The sequence below is a fragment of the Syngnathus scovelli genome, chromosome 6 (assembly GCF_024217435.2).
Source record: "Syngnathus scovelli strain Florida chromosome 6, RoL_Ssco_1.2, whole genome shotgun sequence".
Lineage (NCBI taxonomy): Eukaryota > Metazoa > Chordata > Actinopteri > Syngnathiformes > Syngnathidae > Syngnathus > Syngnathus scovelli.
Window position 1 is genome coordinate 7153767 of NC_090852.1, and position 25343 is coordinate 7179109.

Consider the following 25343-nt stretch of genomic DNA (forward strand, 5'->3'; position numbering starts at 1 on the left):
AGTCTGTTATTGTGCACAGTGGCGTCATCGAAACTTACATGGTGGCTGGCGTCAATGTGGACTTTAGCTGGCAAAGTCTTTCTGAGCTGTCAGTGTTTATGTGGAGGCCACGCCTTCTCTTTCACACACCTGCTGGAAATTAATTTTCATTCTAAATGACTATTTCTGAAGTATTTTGATTTCACCAAATCCCTATAGTTAAAACTAGAGGTGGGCTAACCCCATTGTGTCATGTTTAAGTTAAGAAATGACAAGAAATGACACCCCATGGTGTAAAGATCTATTAAAATTGCAAAGAAACTTGGACACTATATAAATTAACTCACAAAGTAGAAATTTCAAGAGGCTTTTATTAGTCAGAATCCAAGAAGATGGTTGACGAATCCACCTTTTTTTTCTCTCTGGGGCAAAACAAATCATGATTGTGATTCCTGCTAAAACGATCACTTAATGATGCGATGGTGAGCACCCTAATTTTTAAAACAGAAATTAATAAAACACTTCGTTAATAATCATTTTTAAATGGGGAATTATTTAATCAAGTCTAGTTAAATGATTTAAAAGTATTTTAGAAATATGCGTTTACGAATGTTTTAATTTTATTATTCACAGTAAATCAACTGTCAATGAATACAAATAAATAAAATAAATAATCAAATACATCTTATGCAGTAATTATTTGATGCAATTAACTAAATGAATTCATGCTTTTTGAGTAACCTACTTGAGAGGGGAAAATAAAATCTATTTAATGCAATAAATACAGGATTATTGTTTCAAATTGGGCATTCATATCATTTGCTAGCGGCGCCATCTAGTGTCCATTGCTGCAAACGCATGACGTGGACAAAAGTAATGGGACAGCAGGCCAGTGCAAGAAATAATATTTTTATTGATATTATGAATTGTCATTTGGTGAATTGTCATTTATTTCACACTTTATTGCTACACGTTACTGTATGTTGAGTTGTTCTTCCTTATACAGTGGTTCTTACGAGAAAAAGAGTCTTGATGAGCTTATATCTTTACCAAGCCTTTTACAGTTCCCATTATCCAACAAAATAGTTGTATCAACAATTACGTCTTTATTGTAAAATTTTGCATCACTGCATGTATTAATTTTATACATAACAAATTTTCCATCAACTTCAAATCGTTGAGGGTCTTTGTTTCTATTACTGAGGTTGTTTCCATACCTTCAACTCATCATCACTCTCCAGTTCATCACCCACCCACTGGTCTTCTGCAGGGTCGTAGCTATACACTGGAATTAGCCGGTGTCACAACTCATCTAATCTAACAACACACAGAATGATAGACAAATATTGTTAGAAAAATTTTATATATATGTTATCATGCGTTCTCTAATGAGTACTTATTCATAATGTTACTGTTCAGTATGCTTGCTGCTTTGCCTTGCTTATTCTTATCTTGTACAACAGAACAGAAGGATTACGGCTGGGTCAGGGGCGAGATGACGGTTGTGTCAAACAAGATGCTGCTGACAGCTCAGCGTTCACCAGAACAGATCGTGAAAACCACATGTCAAACGATGCGTCATGAACCTTCTGATCTTCCTTAAAGAACGTCACTTTCTCTTTTTATCTCTCGGAATATTGCTTAAACTGTTTTGCTGATATAGCCATATCTGCACGCAACACTTTGTGCGTTACTTTTTGTTTCTTTTCTTACGAGACGAAGCCACAATCTCTCCCCCCCCCCCATTCCAAATAAAAAGAGCGAGGAGTGTAAAACAGATTTTTAGTGTAGTCGGATTGCTGTAAGTCTGAATGCACTCCTCGCGAGAAAAGACTCAATATTCTGCCTCACTGGTTTTGTCTGCTGATCCTTTTGCTGATTTTGAACCTAACAAATATTCTGAATCGCGTAAAAAAAAAAGTCTTCTTACCTCATTCTCTTCTTCATAAACACAACCTGAGGGTGAACACGACACCACTGAAGTCATGTGATTAACAAAGAGAAGCAGAAAAGTCGACGCCCTTACCAAGGCCGCCACGCTGACGAGCAGCGTGAGGAAGAACAACGGGACGAGAGCGTAGTAGCCAATAAATCCTCTGTGTTTGGAGGTGAAACGCTGTGGTTGTAATACATTCTGATCAGCTCACTTGCCTCCCGCTGGCCTCCTCACATCACACGGCACCTTTGCGACACATTCCAAGATGTTTATTTTAGTCACCAACCGTTTTGAAGCTGAGACGTACTTGTTTGGTAACTGATAACACAAAAGGCTATCAGGTTTAGCCACACTTTTGAAATTTGAAAATGCGCTCCAATTCATTTTTGGTTTCACTGCCGAGCAGGCCCACATACTGTATGTAGCAGGAGTTAACAACAGATAGAGAGTAGAATTGAAACCAAAATTGGATTACTAGAAGTGCAATGTCAAAACATTGTGCCAACCAACTTTAAACCTGTTTACTAACATTCCTTCAGGAGGCGTGGCAGTTAAATAGCCACTGAATATGTTGTTACTATATATACAAAGGACAAGTTTGCCAGTGCAGGATTTTCCCACTTTTATTTTCGAACCATTTGAATTTTCCTTCCAATTCGTTTTCCCTTTCAAAAGGTCCAACATGATAAGTTCATCAACACAGAGCAAACAAAATTCCTACTGTGCCAATCAGTGAAAAAGGTAACAAATGGAAGTCAAACTATTTTTTTTTCTCACTGTGATAATGTGTTTCCTCCAGCAGAGGGCGTGTCGACGATGTGGTGGTTCAGGTGAGGGGAAGTAAGGAAAGTGGGAGGAGTCAATCCATATGTGTGTCACCAGCAAGTGTTCAGGTCTAACTCGCTGAGCATGATGGCCTCAATTTATAAGACAGATGGGACCAGATCCACACCGCTAATGGTAGGTCACAAGCAACTCATTTTAGTTTCATTTTATTTATTTTTTTAATTGCATTAAGGGGGACACATCTCAATCACCTTTTTATGTTTATAAACCACATCCGATTGTGTATTGTGTATATTGTACATTTGCAAGTTGAAGTATACTTCCTTCTCTAAAACAAAAAGACCCGATGTTGGGGTTTCTGTGTTTTTCAGCAAGCTTGTCATGTTTTGTCTTGTGAACCGAGTAGGTCCTGAGACATTGTGGCGCGTTGCAGCATTTCCTGTTAAGATTTGAAAGGTTGTTAATGATTAGACTCAACCCTAAAATCAGGTCGCATACATAAAAGTAGGGAGAGTCAATCCTTGAGGGAAATCTCAGCATGAACCTAAAATGCATGAGAACCTTTATAGGTGAACTAATTTGACCTTGTCAAAACGTTAGAATCTGAATGTTTACTGTAATTGTAATTTTTGTGTATTTTGTTTTTGCTGAACATATTTGAGCTGTGAATCAGCCAATACATTTCCTGGTTCATTTAGATTCTGTTTTTAAAGAAGAGGCACAGGAAGGCCTGAAAGAACAGAAACCAATCGGTCATGTGTACACATAGTTTTACAGACGGTCAATTAAAGTTCACCTGCTTTTTTGTTGTCGTATAATTTCAGTCAAACTTTTTTGTTGTCATTTTTTGCAGTGTGCGTGACACACTCCAGAATCAAGACACACTTGGCTTACAATGTGATGGATCCCCTTGGATCGCGGCTAGGACCACCCCCTGTACCACCACCTCGAGTTCTCCACAGACAAAATACAAACATTGACCTCTCCGCGTCATTGCCAGCAAGTCAATTTGAGTCTCATCTTTACGAGGACATCGATATTGCTGCTGAAAATCAGATCAATGATCAACTCCCAATAGTCAACCGCCCACCACTTTTGAAATCCATCTCTGAACCGCTGACTCATGACCGAGGATATCCTCACAATGCTCAGCAAGAAAGCCGCGTGGCTCTCCAACCCCGCCGCACCGCCCCTCCGATCCCGAGTGCCAACCCTCCAATTGGTCAGGACCAAATTTCCCCACCTGTACCGCCCAGGAAGCACGGGCCATCTGGCCACATCAAAAACAGGTTCTCCTGTGACCTGACTGTCCATGTGCACAAATTGACCCGATCAAACACACAATTAGATAACCTGGTGAGTAAACGCCATCGTTTTTCTGCCTAGAATTGACAGCGGAAAGACCTAAATGATTGTCTCTCACATTAGGAGAAATGGGTCATCAAACTGACAGATGCTCCAGAAGGCACCACAGCGGTGATGGCTTCTTTCTGTCAAGCTACGTCCAAGTAAGATGTTATGTAAGACATCAAAATGTTTTGGGCCAACTCAAGCTGCCTTTCTCACAATGACGTGCGCACACTTGTTGTCAACAATGAAGCGCTCTAAAGCAGCCGTGCCAGTAGACTTTTTCCATTCATTTCATTCAAATAAACACCCTAAAATTACATCAATGACTAACGTAATTGCCCCTTGAGGTAGGGGATGACAATTTCATCCTCATCAAAAACATTTCAAAAACGGCACTCCCTTATTTGCTTAAAATGTGTCGTGTGGACCAGCTGTAATTATTATAATTAAAAGTAAGTAAGAATGTCTTTGTTGTGCACGCCTGAGCCTCAAACAGTCTTTGTGCTTCCACCCAGTCTGCTGTCGCGCTACCCGCACACACAAATTGCTCACAACTCGGGTGTGGTGTGCGCTCGAGTGTCACGTATCCATCCTGCGCTGCTCCATCAGGTCGAGCTGACCGTCTATGTGGCGTTCGAAAATAAAAGTCACCAACTTCCAATTTCAACCACAGGTATTATGCCTCACTAGTGCTGTAAAAAAAAAAAAAATACACTACAGATTTTGGGTGAAATTTCAGGATGTTCAGGTGTCAACTAGTTTTTTTTTTTTTTTAATGCTAAAAGTGACTGAAAATTGCTTTTATTTATAGCAATAAACCACTTTACAAATGACATCCCATACATATTAGGGTCATCCTGTAATTTCAGTCAAACTAGCCAACTTTTTGTGAGTAGGGTATGTGACGTTAAATTGATGAATTGTGTTTGTCTAGTGAACAGGACGGTGCGAAGTTTAATCGAAGAGATCTTCCAGCTCTTCGATCTCGCTCACAAATCTGCCGACTATTACGTGCTCAAGTTGTGCAATTCGGAGGAGTATCTTCACAAGTAAGTCATTTCACTGAGCAAACGTCTTATTTTCCCGACTGAATATTTCCACGTTTCAACAGCTACGAGTTGCTGGGTGTGCACGAGGTCGTCCAAACGCACTGCAAATTCAACATGGACCTTCCCCTTCGACTGCTCCATTCCAGCAACCTGAAACGCAGCCTGGCCAGGGATGTGAGTCACCGCCAACCGTCTCAAACGTTAATCATTGGCCAAGGAACGGCCTGCTCCGCAATATTATTGTCTTTGTTGGTGTGCCCGTGAAAGCAATTCCTGTATTATTATTACTTTTTTTTTTTTTTACAATTTACTTTGTTCTTTATCACGTACTGACGGCTGAAATTTGGAGGGTAGGTGAAGGATGGATGGATGGATGGATGGATGGATGGATGGATGGATGGATGGATGGATGGATGGATGGATGGATGGATGGATGGATGGATGGATGGATGGATGGATGGATGGATGGATGGATGGATGGATGGATAAATAAATAAATAACTGAATGAATAAATAAATACATACAATTACTTTAATTCCCTTTAATTATAATTGTCTTTTGAATTCAATTCATTCAAATTAACACCCTAAAAGTGCATCAATGAATAATAGTCATAGTAGTACAGATAGATAGCTAGATAGATAGCTAGATAGCTAGATAGCTAGATAGATAGATAGATAGATAGATAGATAGATAGATAGATAGATAGATAGATAGATAGATAGATAGATAGATAGATAGATAGACAAAATTACTTTGACTGACTTTAATTATAATTGCCTTTTTCATTCATTTAATTGAAATAAGCACTCTAAAAATGCATCAATGAGTAATATCCATCCATCCATTTTCTGAACCGTTTAGTCCCTATGGGGGTCGCGGGTGTGCTGGAGCCTATCCCAGCCATCAACGGCCAGTAGGTGGGGACACCCTGAACCGGGTGCCAGCCAATCGCAGGGCACACAGAGACAAACAACCATTTGCACTCACACTCACACCCAGGGACAATTTGGAGTGTTCAATCGGCCTACCAAGCATGTTTTTGGGACGAGGGAAGAAACCAGAGTACCCGGAGAAAACCCAAGCAGGCCCGGGCAGAACATGCAAACTCCACACAGGAAGGGCCGGAGGTGGAATCGAACCCGCACCCTCCTAACTGCGAGGCGGACGTGCCACCCAGTGTGCCACCCAGTGCCCCACCGAGCCGCCTAATGAGTAATATAATAGTCTATTTTTTTTCTTCCCCCCCATCCCCCCCCCTTGAGGTAGGGGATGACAAACCTCCGGGTCACCTCTTCAAGCTGATACGGCCGGTCTGTGACTTCAACGCTTGCAAGTAAGCCAGAGAGCGGTCACGCCCTTGGATAGGCTTTGTTTACTTTTTAATACGACTGTCATGATGACATTTGACGTTTGTTTACAGGAAATATAGGTATGAGTGTATGCTTTTGTGTTTGACCCCTAGGTTGAGTCTGGAGAATGTGCTCACAAGCTACAGCAGAGAGGAGGCCACGCTGATGAAAAATAAAGTCAGTCAAGAGTGTTTATGGGTAGAATATTTGTGAATGAAGCATTTCAAAGTGTCTCGATGTGTGCAGTCGGGGATGAACGTCAACGTCATGGTGGCCCACGTTCGCACCATCACCGACCTCCTGTGCGGCCTCTCAAGCGAGGAGCTGGAAGACGCCATTGGCCGGCTCAACAGAGTCAACCCCATCCCTCTGGTAGGTGGACTCGCTGACTATGTCAGTTTTTCACAAGTATTCATGTATCTGATGCATCTTATTGCAGAGTCATGAGGAAATGTCCGAATGTGAGAGTGGTGAGTAGATTTTGCATCTTTAAATATTGCAATTATGATCAATCAATGGGACAAAAACTCTTCAAGCAAGCGTCTTTGGACTACTTCAATTTTTGTCAATGGTGTGTCTTGTAGCCATGCAGGCGCTGCACAAGTCCCTGCTGAAAGTCATGCAGAGCTTCTTTGCAAACTTCCTCTCCAACTTCAGAACTCTGGAAATCGCCAGCACACCTCAGACTCGAGATGTGGAGGACAACAGTGAACTGTTACAGTTCAACCTGGCCGCGCTCTATCAACTGCAACCTAGCTGGATGACCACGTAATATATAAATATGCCACAGTAAAAAAAAAAAAAAAAAAAAGATCCTTATGGGTTCTCTCTCTTTTTTTTCTAGGTTTGACTGCTTTTCTATATCCTGCCAGTTGACGTATGGCGAAAGGCAGCTTTGCTCAGCTGTGGTTTCTGAAAACATCAGCACTGCTTTGTCCTTTGAGAAGAAATTACGTTGTAACCGCATGTGCGTTCACGTTCCATGCAGCCTTTAATAAATGTTTTATTTAACATTTTACATTTCTTAACTGGGAAGCTAATCTTTTAGATGCACACTGAGCCTCCGTCTCACAAGATTTGCTTTCACCTTTTGTGATGCCATGTGAGGCAGCCGTTCAACCTCCATTTTTTTTTTTTTACTTACAGAAAACTAAAAATTTTGCGGCGTTCAATTTTGTTGTTTACACTGAGGAGCAAAACACACAAATATAAACAAACATTTGTTTTTGAATGTCAGGATGGCATTTCCTGTCCCAATAAAGGAGCAGCCGTACGAGAGTATGCTGACCTTCCAGCTGATGGGCTCAAAGCGAGGAAAAAGCCCCGAGCTGCTGGCATGGGCCGTTCTACCGCTTTACAGCAACAGGTACCACAAGAATGAATAGCTTTTACCATGTCCATCACATTGTTGACTAAAACTGTGTGCGTAGAACTCTGGTAAGAGGGACCATCCTGCTCAGTTTGTCAATGTTGGCCATGCTGTCTTCACCACCCTCTCCAGCCCTGTTTGACAGCCACAGACAAACAGTGGGGGTCATCCTGCAGGTGAGGAGTATTAGACAGCTTTGCGCTCTGTTCTGAAAAAACAAACTCAACTCTCATCCTCTCTAATATGCAGCTTGAGTTTCCAGATGAGGTGAATTGGATGTACCGGAGGCCCGTCGCGTTCCCTGGGTCTTTCATATTCTCTTCGCCTTGCCAAGGTCTGGAAAAGAAAATGTTACAAGTCTCCAAGAAGCTCTGCCTTTCCTTGTGAGTGCAAGAAAAGCATACCAGACACTTTCTTTATCCACTTGAAGAATTTAGAATAAATGTATTATTATTATTGTTATTATTATTACTATTATTATTGATATTATTATTATTATTACTTATGATTGTAGTGAAGAAGCCGTAATGATTTATTTTATATTCTCCTACCAACACTGACTTGTTTTGACAACTCAATTTCGTTTCTCTTCAGACTGTCAGAAAACGAGAAGAGCTTCCTGTGGAGTAAACGTCACAACTGTGACAAAGCAAGCACCTTCCTCCACCTGGTGTTGGGTGGCGCCCCCAGGTGGCAGCCTGAGGACCTGACAGAGATCTACACGGTTGTCGACCGCTGGGCTATCCATCTTGCCGAGGAGGCTCTCTTCCTTCTCACCGATAAGTAAGGGACGAGCACTGATCCCTGCCATTTATTCCACATTATCGATTCACTTAATTGAAGAAAAAAAATCTTTTTTTGTGTGTGCAGTTTTCCGGATCAGACAGTGCGTGAGGCCGCTGTGCAGTTTTTTGGACAAATCCCCGATGATGAGCTTGAGCTGTATTTGCCACAGTTGGTTCAGGTGAGCACCGTAACAGACACATCTGCTTCACTGCTATTTAGTTCTTCATCATCATTATCATCATCTTGTTTTGCAGGCTCTAAAGAGCGAGTGGGAGCTGGATGGAGCTCTGGTCATGTTGCTGTTGGAGAGATCACTAAAGAACATTCGGATTGCTCATCAACTCTTCTGGTCAGGAACCAAACAGGGATTGCGGCGTTAATATACTGTTAGAGTTGCGTGAAAGTCAAACAAGTCAACACAATAACAAATGGTTCAATTGCGTCACATCAAAATAGTAATATACAGTGTTCCCTCGGTGCTCCATTCCAAGGCTGCTGGAGGATGCATGCACAGAGCCGCACTACCAAAACTGGTTCGCTAAAGTGCACGCGGCCCTTCGCTTCTGCTGCGGTCGAGCGCTGCGGGAGGAACTGGACCGAGAAACCCGCTTGTTGTCGGCAATCATGCAAGTGGCCGAGAAGGTCCGGATGTCGGAGAAAACGCGACGGAAGGTCTTTTGAACTCATTCGCATTGCTCTGACTCAGCGGAAAGTCCGACCTTCTACATTGTCGTTGCAGACGGTTCTGAACAAAGAAAAGGAGAAGATTGAGAAGTTCTTTAATGACGAGGGAAGCTGCTGTCTACCTTTAGATGTTGCTGTCCATGTCAAGGGAGTGGAGCTGGATGTAAATGCATCACAGTATCATCACAATCAAAGGCATACATCTTGAAACAAGTGTTTTCTAATGTGAGCTTTTAGTTCCAGGCCTGTAAATTTTACCAGTCCAATACCTCTCCTCTGGGGGTGTCCTTCATTTGCACTGACCCGCTGGCGAAGAACATTGCTGTGATCTGCAAGGTTGGTCATAAAGCAGCACTTTATTGATCCTTGTTGGCTCTTTAGTTGGGACCTGTCAAGAAGAAGTGCGAGCCACGTTTTTTCATAACTTAATCTGAGGTGCTTTCTTCAGACAGGAGACAGCCTGCGTCAGGACATGCTGGTGCTGCAGATGGTCCGTCTGATGGACAGGGTGTGGCTCAATGAAGGGCTGGACTTACAAATGGTCACCTACAGATGTCTTTCTACTGGCATGACTCAGGGTGACTTGATTTTTTAATATTGACATCTGACAAACAGCAGAAAAAAAAATACTTTTCTTAAAAGACACACTGAACTCTGCAGTTACGTAAGAAACATAATGGGAAAAAAAGGTAATAAGGTAGCGTTGTATGAGATATTGCTAGAATCGATTAATCCATAAATTAATCGATATACAATTTACTGTAATAATTTAGATTTTATATTATTTAGTGATTCAAAAGCAACTAAACGAGTCGGATTGATGGTTGTTGTTTTCCAAAGTAAAAGTAGGTGTTTGAAAATTTCTGAAATTTGATTAAACACTATTGTCACAAAGGCCTATCGAAATCAAAGAATTATTACTTTTGCGACCCTGAAATCAGAAGATTTGGACAATCCTGAGTTAAAAATGGCTCTAAACAATTACTCCATTCTTAAAATGAGGCAATCCATGATAATTGATTTCCTTGTCGATTAATCGATTAATTTTGTTGTGTCAATTTTGCTTGTGTTTAATTTATTGTTTATTTTTGCCGGCTGACAGGCCTCATAGAAGTGGTTCCCGAGGCGGTGACGCTGGGGAAGATCCAGCAGGAGTGGGGTCTTGGTGGGACCCTCCGACATGACACTCTAGAGAAGTGGTTCCACATGTGGAACAAAACCGAGGAGGACTACGAAAATGTCAGGAGACCTCCCGAATGACCGATAGAAGTCGACCTCCAGGACTAATTGTTAACTCCCGTTCTTGTTTGCTTACCACTTGTTTTCAGGCTGTGATGCGCTTCATTCACTCATGTGCAGGTTGGTGCGTGGCCACCTTCATTCTGGGGATTTGCGATCGCCACAACGACAACATCATGTTAACGCACAGCGGGCACATGTTCCACATCGACTTTGGCAAGATCATGGGCAATGCGCAGAAGATCGGAAACTTTAAAAGGTCAGTCAACTTTTTTAGCAGGAGTGAAATTAAACACAAAATGCTAGAAGAACCTGTAATATCTTTGACTTTTAACAACGCAGGGACCGATCACCTTTCATCTTCACATCGGAGATGCAGCACTTCATCACAGGTGGTGGGCAGAAGCCTCAGCGCTTGCATCGCTTTGTGGAACTCTGCTGTGAAGCTTACAACATCATCAGATACAGATCTGGCCTCATACTCAGCTTGCTGGAACTCGTAAGACCAACACTCACACATCGCAGTAGTTGTGAAACTCTTCTCAGGTTGTGTGTGTGTTTGCATTATCCCCAGATGACCAATGCAGGAATGCCCGAACTGAAGGACTGTCATGACTTGCAATATGTCCAGAGAAACCTTAGACCTCACGACACTGACTTGGAAGCCACATCCTACTTCACAAAGTAAATGAAAACATAAAAAAAAATATAAGCCTTCAAAAAATGCTGCTAAAGATTCATTAATGTTCCCAATGGTGTTGGATGGAAATTCTGAAAAAGATAATGGCAACTTGCATATTTCAATGGAGGGGGGTGGGAGGCAATGCCCATACAATGCCCCCCCTCCCCCAGCTCCGCCAGTGATAATCATTATTCTTTACACTTGCTTGCTTGTCCCTTTATCTTGTTGATGTACTCCAACAACATCATCGTGACATGACATATGGAGGTCCTGGAACCCTTACCAAGTCTCCAGCACCTCTCGGTCTGCACTGAACTGATGTTGATCTCTGAAACGGTCACATTGTGTTTTAGGAAGATCAAGGAGAGCATGGGTTCTGTCGCGGTCAAGTTAAACTTCTTGACACACAGCATGGTGCAAGGGAAGAAGCCAGCTGCCCCCATCCGGGATGGCGTTCCTGCTCCGAGCACCAACATTCAAGACGCCGTCATTCAGGATTTTACCATCAAGGACAAAGTTGCGGTGAGTTATTATTGTTGTTGTTCACAACTGAAACAGAAGTTTGTTGCTTTTTTTCTTTCTTCAGATCTATGACCTGAAAGTGACTATTGACGATGGCTTTTGGTATAACCAAATGAAATTCGAGGACTTTGAGATGATCCACAAGCAGCTGCAGAAACACTTTATTGAATCTGCTCTGCCTCAGTGAGTCCGCAGTCCATTACACTCTCATCAAACCGGTACCTTCTGGTTCTAGTTCTTTTCATTTCCAGGTTCCCGTGCTGGTATATGATGTCATTCACCCCAAGCAGGAAGATGGCTCTGCTCAATAAATACCTCAAACAGCTTTTTGAGGGACCTTGCAAGGGAGTATGTCTGCTTGAGGCCTTTTGTGTTATATCCATTTTTGTCTTTTAATTATTTTTTTTTACATTATATGACTGTATATGCTAATCTGCTGGTTTCAGAATGAATTTGTGTGCAGCTTGTTCTTGGATGGACCCAAAATGGTTAAAGGATCTGTGGTACAAGGTAAACAAAAGTGGCAGGCTCAGTTTCATCAGACGTTTTGACAAAGTCTATTCTACTGCATCATACTTTGATGTTTCTCTCAGCTTTCTGATGAAGCAATCGCATTGGTCGTCACCTTGTGATTTCTCATTACAGAGGCTTCTCCTCAAATCCAGCTGTGCATTTCTTACAATGAGTGCAAGCTCTGGGTCTTGGTAAAACACCTCAAGAACATTGTGAGCTTGCTACGTGGGATGAAAAACTGCATGTTCAATGTTCTTTCTCATGAATTTAAAAGCCTTTTTTAAAAATTATTTACAGAAGATGGCCAACGGCTCCAATCCTGATGCCTACGTGGTCACGTGTCTGAGACCCGACCCTCAGCGGAAGTCCAAGAGAAAGACTAAAGTAGTGCGGAATAATGACAGCCCTACATTCAATGAACTGGTACAAATATATACGTATATATTTTTTTTATAACAGGATAGTGATAAAATGACATGGTGTCATGAACAAGCCTTATGATGTCACACTTAAATTTTACTGACCAGCATGCGTTCCACCTAATCTAAGACAATGCCAAGAATATTCACAAAATTTGAAATGAGTGTGATTTTGGATGTGGTTTACCAAAATACATCTTTAGAAAATTAAATCTCATATTTGAATCTGCTATTGAAGCATTTAAATTGTATATTTTGTATCATACTTGGTGACTGGTAAGTCTTTTAATTATTAAAAGACTAAGACAAGGCGGCTCGGTGGGGCACTGGGTAGCACGTCCGCCTCACAGTTAGGAGGGTGCGGGTTCGATTCCACCTCCGGCCCTCCCTGTGTGGAGTTTGCATGTTCTCCCCGGGCCCGCGTGGGTTTTCTCCGGGCACTCCGGTTTCCTCCCACATCCCAAAAACATGCTTGGTAGGCTGATTGAGCACTCCAAATTGTCCCTTGGTGTGAGTTCGAGTGTGGATGGTTGTTTGTCTCTGTGTGCCCTGCGATTGGCTGGCAACCGGTTCAGGGTGTCCCCTGCCTACTGCCCGATGACGGCTGGGATAGGCTCCAGCACGCCCGCGACCCCCGTGGGGACTAAGCGGTTCAGACAATGGATGGATGGAAAAAACTAAGACTGATTATTAAAATTTAATAGATCAAAAACTGCTTTTAAATTTGACTTTAAGCTTGCATACAAAACCAGTCATAAGCTCGGAATTTGGGGAGAGGTGGTAGGCACCCTGGAAAAAAGACAAACTACAATCGCACTTTTGAAGAATTGAGTCTTTAATGAACGTAACATTACGCTGAAGTAACTGGATAAAAGTTTTTGCATCAGGAATTTTTTTACATCACGTATGTAGGTAGTAAATATAATCCATCAGACTGCACAAGGATGAAAATATATATCTAAATAAAAACTAAACTGTACATTTAATACCATAAATACATATTGAAACATCATTGTAAGATGGAGGAACAAAACTTGATAAACTAGAAGCTACTCAACTTTTCCGAAAGTTACAGCTGACATGCAAAAAACTTGAAAAAATGTGTGTGGTTCACAGTTGGAGTACAATAATGTGCCGTTGCTGTATGGGATGGTGCTGGAAGTGAGTGTGAAGAGCAAGAAGACGTTTGTTGCTGCCACCAACATCAAACTGGACGAGGAGCTGCTCAACAAGGAGACTTGGTTCACATTGAGAAACTCGGCACTCTGACCTGAGTTGCTTCACTGCAGGCTAGTAGCCGACAGAGGGCGCAACCACAATGTCTCTTGTCTCAACTACAACGCAGTGAATAGGAATGTGGATCAAGTTACAACTGCAAAAACTTTTAACTGCGGTGACTGAAAGCACCGAGTTTTTTTGTTTTTTTGAATGCCAATCAAATGTTGAATCATGGAGATAAAGGTAATCAAGTAGATTTTTTTTCTCTAGAAGATTTATTTTCTCTTGTCACATTTAATATTTAAGAAACGTTTCCTGAAAAATATTTGTTAAGGTACAATTTAATTTTTTGTACTAATAGAAATACTATTTTTTACAACAAAGTAAAAACTTTTGTTTTTTTTTTCCTTTTTGTTTTTTGGTGGTACGTAAAATATTTACCACTGGTTTAAACATTAAAAAAAAAGAAAACTTAAAAATATTTTTTCCACAATGTCCATTGCCCAATAACTTCAACTCTGTCTTAAAATGGCAGAAGACTGTTTAATGCTGCATGAAGCTGCATTTTTGCAACAATACTGCACCTATTTCCTTTTGCGCTCATCTTTTACAAATAAGTTAAAAAAAAAAAACACCTCTGGCTATTATGAGTAATACCCACCTAGCCACGATATCACTCACTGATCACACAGCTCCTAATTTTATCTTAATGGCATCCTGCTGACAGCTCTCCTCTCACCGTCTGCTTTATTGGATTTGGTTATAAAGCTGAACAGAAATAGATTTTTCTTCACTGGAATTACTTCAATAATGTATGTATACCTCTGTGGATGCTATTTATACAATTCCCAGCTTGATAACTCACGTGGGAGGGGAGTGATGCTTCAGGGGAGCTTTTGTTTTTTAATACAGGAGAGGCTGTGGAGCATTACTGTTACCTGGCAAGTGTCAAATTTATTGTTCTGAGAGAGAAAACAACTTTGCTCGCACTAACTGAAATCGCAGCAAATTTTAATTTTGTTACGGGAAGCTACAACCTTACTTGAGGGATTTTGCCCTTCACTACAGTTTATAGATATTGCAGGACTGCTTTTTGAGTGTTTTGGTCTTTTTTTCCGTGATGCACTGGGAGGAATATAACGTATCTATTTTCTTATAATAAAACCGATATTTATAACTGAGGCTTTGATTTATTTGCATCCGTTTGTTGTTGCTCTGCTACACTCGTCTCTGTTGGCAGCGTGTGTGTTCTTTTTTTTTTTTTTTTGTGGGTCTATGTTTTAGGAATACCAGACATAAACGAAAAGAGAGGCTGGATCCAAACTGCATCCGGATCGGGACTGAAGAGGTACCCAGCGATAGCCTGAAGGTAGGAAAAAAAAATAGAGTGGGGGGGGTCAAGGTTCAAATAGCTAAAATGCAACAAACAGGAGTGTTGACAGACCTCTTTTCAGGCTGCTGAAAGGCAGCGTGTACTGGCCCACGAAGTCACTGGACAGAAAGCCGGTCTGGTCTCGGACACAAAAGCGGATGAGACACAGGTCGGGAATGCTGATGCGGAAGTTCATGTCGGAATCCCAGTAGGGGTTCAAAGCTGCAATCGTCATCAACTCATTTACTCAGTTTTACTGGAAAGCGCAATTCCTTTGAAAATGCCAGCACATGCTAGCATTGGCTGAATTGCCAAATAGGTATAAATGACACCAATTATGAATGCTTATTAGTGTTTTACCCCCTAAAATTATTGAAGAATTTAGTATAACCCTGCAATAAATATAAGGTACATTCAACCATCCATTTTCTATCGCACTTGTCCTTTGCAGGTTTTTGGCAGGGTATATTCTCCATAACCCGGGGCAAAAAAAAAAAAGATATTACATCTCCCAGCATGGCTCACAAAATTAACAGGTGAGGCTGATAAGCCACCTGATGAATGCAAGCCTGGAGGAGGTGTGGAAAAGGAGAACAAAGGAGCAGAGGCATAATGAAGTGCAACACTGGCACCTGAGTGGATTTTTTTTAATTTTATTAAGCCGACCAGTGGCGTTGACTGTAATACAATTAAGTTTTGATGTTGTTTTATGCATTTATGCATTTTAATATTTTTATTTATGATTCCCATTCCTTTAGTCTTCCACATTTGAGGTAGGCAGCACTTTAAATTGTCTATATTGTGGACAGACGCTATAGAAAATGTATGGACTTTTGCGTCTCACCACAGTTTGTTTTTGGACTTTCTGGTCACTCAATGTCTAATTGAAAAGCAGTGCCAAATAATGCACAGTTAGTACTGACAATTCTTGCGTGATGATGTTTTACTTAATCTTGAAATGAATGTCAAAGTTGCCAAAGTGATGAGGCATTCGAATTGGCAATTAACTCTGACACACACGCACACGCACACGCACGCACACACACACTTTGATGCTGATGTGCTTACCGTTGTTTTTGACTGTGCTTGTGTTTTTTCTGTTGCAGTCTGATCCAATCCCGTGGATCTCAACTCTGACGAAGGGGTCCAGATTCTTCCCCATTTTTGGAAGCGGTAAATTGGACCCACATATAACCTTTTGACAGGCACATGGTATGTACATAGTAACATCTTGGATTGAACTTCAGGCTCTTAAAAAAAACCATCCCATTGCATCAATTTGCCAATTTCATGCTAAACACAAAAGAAAAAGTGTTAGTTTTCCTGAGTGCATGAATAATTTACAAGGGTGTATCACTCAATGTTATTCAAAATCCCCATGGCGTCGACGAGGTCGACATCACAAAGTTTCCCTTGAAATGATCAAATAATAAGAAGTGACAATGTGAATAAAGGTGATGCTCTCCCCCGCCACAGCAGCATACAATGCACTACATTTATATTTCAGCCATGCAGCCGAGAAGCTTTTCCTCTTTGTGCGAGCTTCTCTTTTGAATAATGGTCTCTGGTGAGCTTTTGTTACAACCAAAAGTTTGTTTGTCTTGTTTTAAAAGAATTACAACATTGTGAATGGAAATTAATTGGGAATTGCTATGGAATTTTCCATTCAATGCCACCATGTGATATGTTTCATGCTTTGATTTTTCCCAAGACAAATGGCTCTGACAAAAGTTTGATGTGGATACCTGGGGCCGACGCCCACTCGGCCCCCACCATCGAATGCCACTGACCATCTGCATGGTTAAGAACAAAGTTGAAAAACAAGCCACATGTATCAAATAAAAATCCTGGAAGCCTAACCATGATATGTCTCGAAAGCATCAGTGTTGCCAAAAAGCAATACCTTGAGCAGCAGGAGTGTTGGTGCAACACCACGTTGACTGCAGCTTGGATCAAAGCTTCTTTCACGAGACATGAGCACAGCAGGTTTAAGGACGTAGCCGCAGCCTCCGTTGTCTTGGAAACGGCCATCATTAAGGTCCATGGCCAATCCTGGGGACTGGAAATTAAGTGCCACTGTAAAGTACAACAGGGCGTTAGTAGGATAAGGAAAAGGAAAATATCTTCAGTTTTTAAATGCGAGATGATTCAGTGACTTTCAGCCATCCTCTGAGGCATTTGAGAACACCAAATAAGCGAGTTGCACTTCACTTGCTGTCATCCGTTTTATGCCTAATCGAGTGAAACGTCGTTTTGGAAGAAAGCCAGCAAATGACAACTGTGATCTTTTTGGCAATCTTTCTAGCACGTCATAATTCTAATCGTCACTTGTAACCACCCGTCTGCATCACTTGAGAGAATGTTCCGCTGATTTAACGGAGATTGATCCATTCCAGCCTGTCTGGTGCTGCAACATCTTTCAGCATAGCAAAATAGTCTGCAGGGCTTCATGTCAGGCTCACTTTGTGGCAAGCCAGCGAGGTGGCAGAAAGAACACAAAGTAACACCAGCTTCAAGGCTGTGACTTTTTTGGCAATGTGCAATCAGGCACTGCCGGCATCCAAAAAGAAAATTGACAAACAGAAAAGGAACAGGAGGTGAATGGCATGAAAATGTTCTTTTCACTGCTAATTAATACGATCCCCCTCATTCACCTGACGCAATATTTGTCTTGTCCTCCACAAACATTAAGAGCTTGTCCCCAAACCTTATACGTTACATTCATGTGGAGTTCTTCTTTCATATAATCTTTGTGCACATAAGACACTGTTTAATGAAAAACATGTTTTACTCCCAAACAAAAAGAAAATCTTGTTTTTGATGAAAATAAATATGAAATATATTGAAATATGAAAAATAAATATGGTGACATTGAACTCAAGTCACCTCATTTCATAGCAAGCAGCAGGTTGGCGGTTATAGTTTCAACCTTTTTAAGGCTGCTTCCAGTTAAGTTTACTGTGAATCTAAATATAAAACCGAGAAAACAACCACACAACTTTTCTTTTGCTAGCCTAATGCTAACATACAAGCTCAACGCCAACACAATGCAAAACGCCACAGATAGGCGAGCAAATGGCATCAACACAAATGGTTCCGCAACATAATGGACAATATAGCGAAACTTCCAGTCATATATTCTTTATCCTCTGCAAAAAAAGAATCTTGTATTAAAGCGGTTTACTAAGTCAACTGTGAAAGACTTCATAAAGTACTATTAAAGTACTACAGTACTATAAGTAATATAAAGAGCTCGATCATTTTTTTTGCTTGGCATTGGAAAATGTTGATAAATGGCATACCCATATAATGGTGAAATACGATGCGAGATACAAGCATAGACACAAAATTGAACTCGTATCCCAGGACACCACTGAACAACATTTTCTCAGACAATTTTCTTTCTGTGTGTCAATGCAGATCGTCTCTTTGACCCACCGAGCTGCGATCCAACGTTCCAGAACTCTTGAGGGTTGTAATTGGACGAGGATGTCCTGGAGCCCGCTGGATAAATCCTGGTCAAGAATCTCTGGTTGTGCAGAACAAAATCTTTACCTGAAGACGAAGCACGAGCCATTCAATAAGGTGAAAGAAAATGTTTTAGAATAAATTACTGTCAGTATTGGGTACTTGAGGAGGCTGCCGATACCAGCCGCCGATACTTCAGGCAACCTTAATCTAACAATACTGCAGCAGTTTGAGACACTGGCAAAACCATCTATGTTAAAAAGGAAGGTCTTTGTTTACATTTTGTTGTCATTGCATACTGTATATCAAAAGTACGAGGAGTATTGCAAAATACATTCACTCAACTTTGTGGCTAAAAAAAAAAAATCACTTGTAGGGCACTGCAACTTATCTTTTGACGCTGTTTTTCTAAAGCGCGAAAGCTGTAGTGAAAGCGCTACAGTTGATAATAAATTTTTGTCTCGTACTTCCATGACAATGACGAGGCCAACTTTTGCTAATTTTCTCCCGAGTGGACTCAGTCATATGTTGTTTTCAGTATGCCCTTTGGAGAATTATGACCAAAGATGAATGCTTTAGAAGACCAAAAAAAAATCTCCTGCTGGGATTTTGCTTTGAGCTCACAGTGGTTGTAAATCATTCAAATCTGCTATTCTCAACAAAATGACACCGCACAGTTGAGCTTGGCTTCTTTTTTTAAGAGTGACTATACCTGAAACCTTGGCCAGCTTGCGGGCTTTTTTCTCAGCCATGGATGTGTTCTCACAGGACTTCTGACTGTCTTTGGAGTGACTGAAGCTGGTGAACTTGACAGAGACAGTGTATATGACGAGGTCGGACAGAGCGTCCGCTACCACCACCTTCTTCTTCTGCTCATCGCGTTTAGATGCACAGAAACAAGAGAGCAGTCACGTCTTTGCAATAAGATGGCAGACATACGAGTTTGTCTTCACGACGCCTTAGCTTTTTTAATATCAGCTACCACAGCCCTGACTCACTTTCTTTTTTAAGCTTGACTTTCTCAGGGGCCAGAACCTTGATCTGCTCGGTTGATCCACCTCATCCTCTTCTTCTTCCTCCTCTTCTTCCTCCTCCTCCTCCTCCTCCCAGCCCTCTTCTGTACTGTCATCTGCCTCTGTCCCTGTTGCTCCATCTATTCTAGCATTGGGCTTTAGTTTTTTATTCTTGATCAGGATCTTATACTTTAGGTCCTGCGTGACCATTTATACACACACATACACACATACAATGTATGTGGGACATTGTCACTTTACAAACACTCACACAGACACACACACAGACACAAATATATATAATATATATAAATATATATGAGGGGTGTAAAAAAAAAATTGAATTGAAAAAAATGTGCATTGGTACACAAATAAAATAATCAGCCTAATCATAGTTTGAACGGGTTAAAACCCACTTAAAAAGTAATAAATCAGTATAAATTGCTTTGACATTTCTGATTTTCTTTTTGTAATTGTTTGGACTTTGGAGCACTTGTGCTTGGCTGTTAATAAATATGACAAAAGCGACAAATATATTTCTTTTTAGTCTTTAATGAATCTCCTTGGCACAAATTAATTTATATTGTAAAGGGATTATGATAATCCTCTTTCAAAAATTCATTGCATCAAAGCTTTCATTTTTTTTATAGAATAATTAGTAATCTCACAAAATCGAACCGAATCATGTATAGAGATATGTATAGAATCACGTTATTAGAGAGATGCACCCCTAATATATATGTATATTTTTGTATATGTATATATTTATATTTATATCCAATATGATTTTATTGTGATAAAGATCGTCTCGCATGAGGATAACTGGTTCAGCTAATGGATGGATAGATTTTTCTTGTGTATAACTTTTCTGATATAAAATGTTTGGTACCAAGCAAGAGATCTTAATTTCAGAAAGGCTAAAAAAGTTTGTAAATTTCCTTGTTTTATTAAATCTCTGGGCTCCACATCTACAGTATTGATGCAGCATCATGGTGCATGTGAGGTCTGCTCGTTTCATTCTTTCAAACAATGAAATTGCCTATTATTGCACTTATTCCCAAAGGGAACATTCAATCTTGCATCATCAATTCAGCATGCATAAGCATTTTTTTTATTTTTTATTTTTGCCAGTGATCCTCCTGAAGTTAACATTATGCATACAACCCCCCCCCCCCCAGACACCTAATATTTACAACTAGGACTATAATTATAATTACAGCAGTGCCTTGAGACTCGAGTGATCAGACGTTTTTGAGATAGGAACAGTCGCTTGATCAAATTTTCTTTGACTAGCGGCAGTGAAGTGAACACAATCAATATGCAGGAATTTGGCAAATATTGAGCAATTATTTTTAAAAGGCTTTGAGCTTTTCAATGGCACTCCAAATGAAAGTTTACTGTCAAACTAAACGTAAACTAAAACAATTTCCCATTGTGTATTTAAAACAACCACATAAATTTGCCTTTTAGGCAGCTAGCTTAATGCTAATCAGCATCAATTGACCAAAAAGAGTGTAGCAACAGTATGTACACTAACAATAAAACTGTCATATAATCTTGATCATCTGCGTGGAACAGCTAATATTAGTACCATAATTAACGAGTTCAGAGAAGAGCTGAGACGTAGGCAGGACACGTGTGATTAGTTGCTATAATTCAAGCTGGATTCATAATTATGCTATTTTCATCTCTCAAGGCACCACTGTAGTTTTCTAGCACTCAGTGCCACAGATTTTGCTCTTCATTCGATAAAGACGACCATTCTTGAAGAAGCTTTGAGAGCCATGAGTCAAACTCTGACTCAATGCAAAAACTTTCTTGCGATAAATTTTAAATGACAAATATGAGCGGCTCGGAGACGAAAAAAGCCCGCAGAGCATCTCCTCAAAGAGAAATGCCCTTCATCCAACTCCTCATATTGGCAAGAAGCTGAAGTGCACATTATCCCTCAATCTGCTGTTCAGTCATGGCTGATGCAATGTTTTGATTGGCGGAGTCGGAATAGTTCGGAACTGGCAAAGAATATTTTTTTGTCTCAATGTAAAACTGTTACAAAAAAGGTTTAAACTATCTTCACTGGAGCTCAACTGCTTTAGACCAGTACTCTAATTACATGATGGCGTGTTTCCACATAATCTTACATTTGGGCTTGGGAGGTTTTCCGTGGTCTGGTGATCCAAGCACACATCAACCAGCTTGTTTCCTAGTATAGAGGTGAGGTGGAGGGCCATAACTTCCTGCTGTTCCTTGGAACAATGGTTCTCCAGAGACAAGATTACCGGGTAAATAGACGCCTGCCAGAAAACAATTAGGGCATTGAAGTATTTTCAATTCATATGGATCTATTAGAGATGCTTGAAGCTAACGTGGCTCAGGAAATGGGGTCAATAGGAACACTTGAAGGTACCGACCTCAAAAGCATGCTGTCCCACAGTTGCAATAACATCCTTGAAGAGAATCTTTGTGGTCAGGGTGTAACCATGGTAGACGATGGGCTCCATACCTGGTCCGTTCCAGCAGTCTATCTCTAGACAGCGGCAGCCTTTCTTCAAAGCACTTTGAATGCAAATATTAATTAACGTACAATACCGAATGTATTGATGCATCTTGACACAAAATCCGGCGTCTCCATAAAATTAGAATAATCTGATGGGTACAATAAAGCTTTTTCCATTAAGGTTCAGTTCAGTGTCCGATTTGGTTTGAAAAGTCACAAAATGTCTGATGCAAACCTTTTATCATATTTTTGTTGTATGATCTGCCTCAATAAAGGTTAACTGGGAAAAGAGTGAGCTACCAGATTAAAATTTTTAGTTGTATCATGGGATGAATTCTTGGGCAGACTTGCAACCTGTGAAGGCGATGCCCTCGGAGGTGCCCCAGAAAGCAGCCTAGACCGTCATTAAATGGACGGTTAAGGTGAGAGATTTCCTTGTTACCCTTTAAAGAAGTGAGACAGAACCAAAGGTCGCTGATACAAGCTTGTAAAATATAGTTACTGATGATCCTAAATTCAGAAGGGCTCACCCTTCATAGGTTGCCTGTCCTTATTAAACAGGACAGGTTAGCATTTAGAATATCGTAACCATCCATACATTTTCTCCCGCTCATCCTGTTCAAGGTTATGGGCAACACAGAGACTGGCTGCATTCTGGACTGGTCACCAGTCACTTGCATGATTTAGCAACATGTAGCCTGACATGCTATAATATAGCTGTCACTATAAGTTAACTGCGGCTCTAGGTTTAACATAAATGGCACTCATATTTTCTTCAAATGTAAGATTCAGGCCATGGAAGCGAAGGACAGACACTTGGTCATCTTGCCGCCTGGCTTTCAATCATCCATCCATCCATTTTCTGTAGCAAATCATTCTGCTATCCAATCAACTCTCTACCACGTGAATTTGTGAAACCATTTAACTGGAAGGCACATCGTCAAAGTATGCCAAAGACTTACCAAATGTAGGCATCCAGGTGGCTTTTGCCAATGAGTTGGTCTCCTGTCAAGTAGGTGTTGTGTGATGAAGAGATAAAGTAGCTGCTGAGTGGCTGACTCATGTCTTGGTACACAAACTTGTGGGATTGATTGAAAACACAGCAGTCTTTGGACTCCATGTAGCGGTGGAAGCCTTCAAATGTCATGCACTGACCTTGTATGGCTGCAAGAGCATGAGCAAGCCAAGTTACAATTAGGGCGGCCATTTTCTATCCTGCCAATCAATCTTGGGGCACATAGACAATTAGATCTCAATTTCTGTGATGTGTGGTGTAAATCTGTGAAGACGAGTTATTTCGCTGATGCCATTTTAGTTGATTATCAATTTTAGGTTTGAGATTGATTTCTGATCTTTTGGCACTGACACTACCCCAATTTGTCTTTGAGTCCGAATAGTGCTATCACTAGCCGATTAGCATAAATATTTTCTCGTGCTGCGCATAAAAAAAAATTATGTTGCAAATGTTTGTAACCTCAAAATGTGGCAAATCTATTCAAATATTACCTTCAAAAACCCAAAGAGATCCTTAACAGACTTCGGAATTTTCACTCTAGCTTACAAACACTTTTACCAGTTCAAAAGGTGTGAGTGTACCAAATATTGTGATCAGTGAAGTGTGTGGAGATGTTGTGCTTTACAACAAATCACATCAATGCTTCCCAAGGCTATATTCCTGTCATGGAGGCCGCCAGCAGCTCGGCACGTCCCACGGCTCACTTCACTCACCCGCCTCTTCGATTTCATATCTCTCGATCAAGCTCTGGACCGTGGCCTCGTCGGCTGCGAGCTCCAGCTGCTCCTTTTGGAGAAACCTGAGCAGGGAGCAGCCGGGTAGCGTGGTCTGGCCTGAGGCATAATTGTTGAAGAGCTTCTCGATATCGCCTCTCCTGGTGGACGGGGGCTTGCTTTTTCTCATTTTGATCTGCAAACAATTTTGTAGTCTTCCAATCCCCATTTGAGCCTCTTTAATGATATAATTTTTTTTTTTTTTTTTTTTATACGCCAGTGACTCTCCCCTGTGCTTCCCATCAGTCATTGAGATTCGTACTATCCTACCTTAATGCATTTCCCCCTCCCTCTTTTCATCCTTTGTTCTACAGCCCGTCACAATTGTGACACAAGCTCGAAGAAAAAAACGTTAATGGGTGCCCAGCAACAGACAGCTCACTCGGTGAATCTGATCTCCAGGCATTGCATACTAAAGAACAGAACCTGCTTTCACCTTCATTAACACACAGGGCATCCGTGCCAGCGGTGCACAAGAAGGAAACAGGCTCTGCTGTTCAAATTCAGTTTGTCACTTTAAAAAAAGCCGCTGCCCGGAGAATTAAATTGCAAGGGAACAACTCAAAAGGCTGGACAGCTATGCATTTTCATGTCACTGCCCACACTGACAAAATGTTTTACTCTAAATGCAGTAAGAGACATTTTGCTTCATGGAACAAAGTGTTTCATACCTGCAGCAGTCCCTCGGCTTGAATGACCAAACACGGGCGTTATTGACATCTTCGTTCCTTCAGACTCTGAATACTAAAAATGGATGAAATAGCCTTGTGTATCATTATTTCGACTTGTAAGCAAGCCCTTTTCTCTTTACTGGTGGCTACATACCGCTTTTAACTTGCCAAAGGGTGCTGATTTAAATATTTACTAGGCTTTGCTCTGTTTCCATTTCGATTGCCTTTTCAAGTTTTTTTTTTTTTTTTAGCTCAAAAAATACCCCCAGAACTTGGTGCTCTATAATATGACGTCACCTTTCAAGTTTCTTCTTGATGACATCATCTTAAAGTTGATCACATCATTTCAAAGAGTTCTCACTACCAATTCCCGTGGAAATGCTACCAAACAATGACCAGAATTTCTTAGTTCAAAAACACCATATTGTCCCCATGGAAGGAGGTACAAGCATATTTCAAGTGTGTGTGTGTATTGGAGGGGCGCACTGCCCGAGTGCCCCCCCCCCCCCCCCCCAGCTCCGCCTGCACTGCTTTCAAGTATAAAAAGTTGCAGCTAAGCAGTCTTTCCTTATATGAATCCAGATGCAATAACAATTATACAATAAATGTTCATAAAGAAGGTATTGCATGCTTGCCAGAAAAATTTAGT

At 41.0% G+C, this 25343-nt stretch overlaps 2 protein-coding genes and 3 long non-coding RNA genes across 6 annotated transcripts; 2 read left to right on the top strand and 3 right to left on the bottom strand.

The window, feature by feature from the left end:
- Positions 1-1195: 1195 nt before the first annotated feature.
- LOC125970883 (uncharacterized) lies at positions 1196-2738 on the bottom strand. 2 transcript variants are annotated; one of them, XR_007482281.2, is made up of 3 exons: positions 2006-2469; positions 1910-1935; positions 1196-1296 (listed from the first exon to the last, which is right to left on the bottom strand). It is a non-coding gene; the product is annotated as an uncharacterized lncRNA (long non-coding RNA). The 2 variants fall into 2 exon arrangements; XR_011086937.1 differs by having other exon boundaries at positions 1910-2738.
- On the top strand, positions 2721-15062 carry pik3c2g (phosphatidylinositol-4-phosphate 3-kinase catalytic subunit type 2 gamma). The gene is made up of 33 exons (XM_049723585.1): positions 2721-2875; positions 3555-4057; positions 4130-4209; positions 4567-4724; positions 4986-5100; positions 5163-5274; positions 6367-6437; positions 6567-6630; positions 6700-6825; positions 6893-6923; positions 7038-7221; positions 7298-7420; positions 7691-7819; positions 7884-7998; positions 8072-8205; positions 8417-8605; positions 8693-8786; positions 8863-8957; positions 9100-9280; positions 9348-9455; positions 9536-9628; positions 9741-9870; positions 10395-10531; positions 10621-10790; positions 10874-11030; positions 11106-11215; positions 11567-11735; positions 11800-11918; positions 11987-12083; positions 12182-12245; positions 12381-12460; positions 12546-12671; positions 13784-15062. Exons 2-33 carry the CDS (start codon positions 3602-3604, stop codon positions 13934-13936), a joined length of 4170 nt encoding a protein of 1389 aa, XP_049579542.1. The 5' UTR covers positions 2721-2875; positions 3555-3601; the 3' UTR covers positions 13937-15062.
- On the bottom strand, positions 8021-8438 carry LOC125970885 (uncharacterized). Its single transcript, XR_007482283.2, has 3 exons — positions 8325-8438; positions 8227-8245; positions 8021-8158 (listed from the first exon to the last, which is right to left on the bottom strand). It is a non-coding gene; the product is annotated as an uncharacterized lncRNA (long non-coding RNA).
- Positions 14801-24968, bottom strand: LOC125970881 (1-phosphatidylinositol 4,5-bisphosphate phosphodiesterase zeta-1-like). Its single transcript, XM_049723613.2, has 13 exons — positions 24849-24968; positions 24695-24767; positions 23964-24159; positions 23198-23399; positions 22150-22294; positions 21880-22032; positions 19724-19936; positions 19438-19594; positions 18696-18812; positions 17161-17333; positions 16326-16452; positions 15330-15479; positions 14801-15248 (listed from the first exon to the last, which is right to left on the bottom strand). The coding sequence occupies exons 3-13, from the start codon at positions 24151-24153 to the stop codon at positions 15166-15168; spliced, it is 1710 nt and encodes a 569-aa protein (XP_049579570.1). The 5' UTR covers positions 24154-24159; positions 24695-24767; positions 24849-24968; the 3' UTR covers positions 14801-15165.
- On the top strand, positions 15474-17116 carry LOC125970882 (uncharacterized). The gene is made up of 3 exons (XR_007482280.1): positions 15474-16030; positions 16364-16469; positions 16969-17116. It is a non-coding gene; the product is annotated as an uncharacterized lncRNA (long non-coding RNA).
- Positions 24969-25343: the final 375 nt, after the last annotated feature.

Excerpts from the sequence above, each read along its gene's own strand:
- pik3c2g (XM_049723585.1), top strand. The coding sequence starts at position 3,602 with ATGGATCCCCTTGGATCGCGGCTAGGACCACCCCCTGTACCACCACCT. Across the intron at positions 4,058-4,129 it reads ACACACAATTAGATAACCTG|GAGAAATGGGTCATCAAACT; the intron begins GTGAGTAAACGC and ends CTCTCACATTAG. Across the intron at positions 6,924-7,037 it reads AATGTCCGAATGTGAGAGTG|CCATGCAGGCGCTGCACAAG; the intron begins GTGAGTAGATTT and ends TGTGTCTTGTAG.
- LOC125970881 (XM_049723613.2), bottom strand. The coding sequence starts at position 24,153 with ATGAGAAAAAGCAAGCCCCCGTCCACCAGGAGAGGCGATATCGAGAAG. Across the intron at positions 23,400-23,963 it reads ATATGAAATCGAAGAGGCGG|CCATACAAGGTCAGTGCATG; the intron begins GTGAGTGAAGTG and ends ATGCTCTTGCAG. Across the intron at positions 15,480-16,325 it reads AAGCACAGTCAAAAACAACG|CTTTGAACCCCTACTGGGAT; the intron begins GTAAGCACATCA and ends TGACGATTGCAG.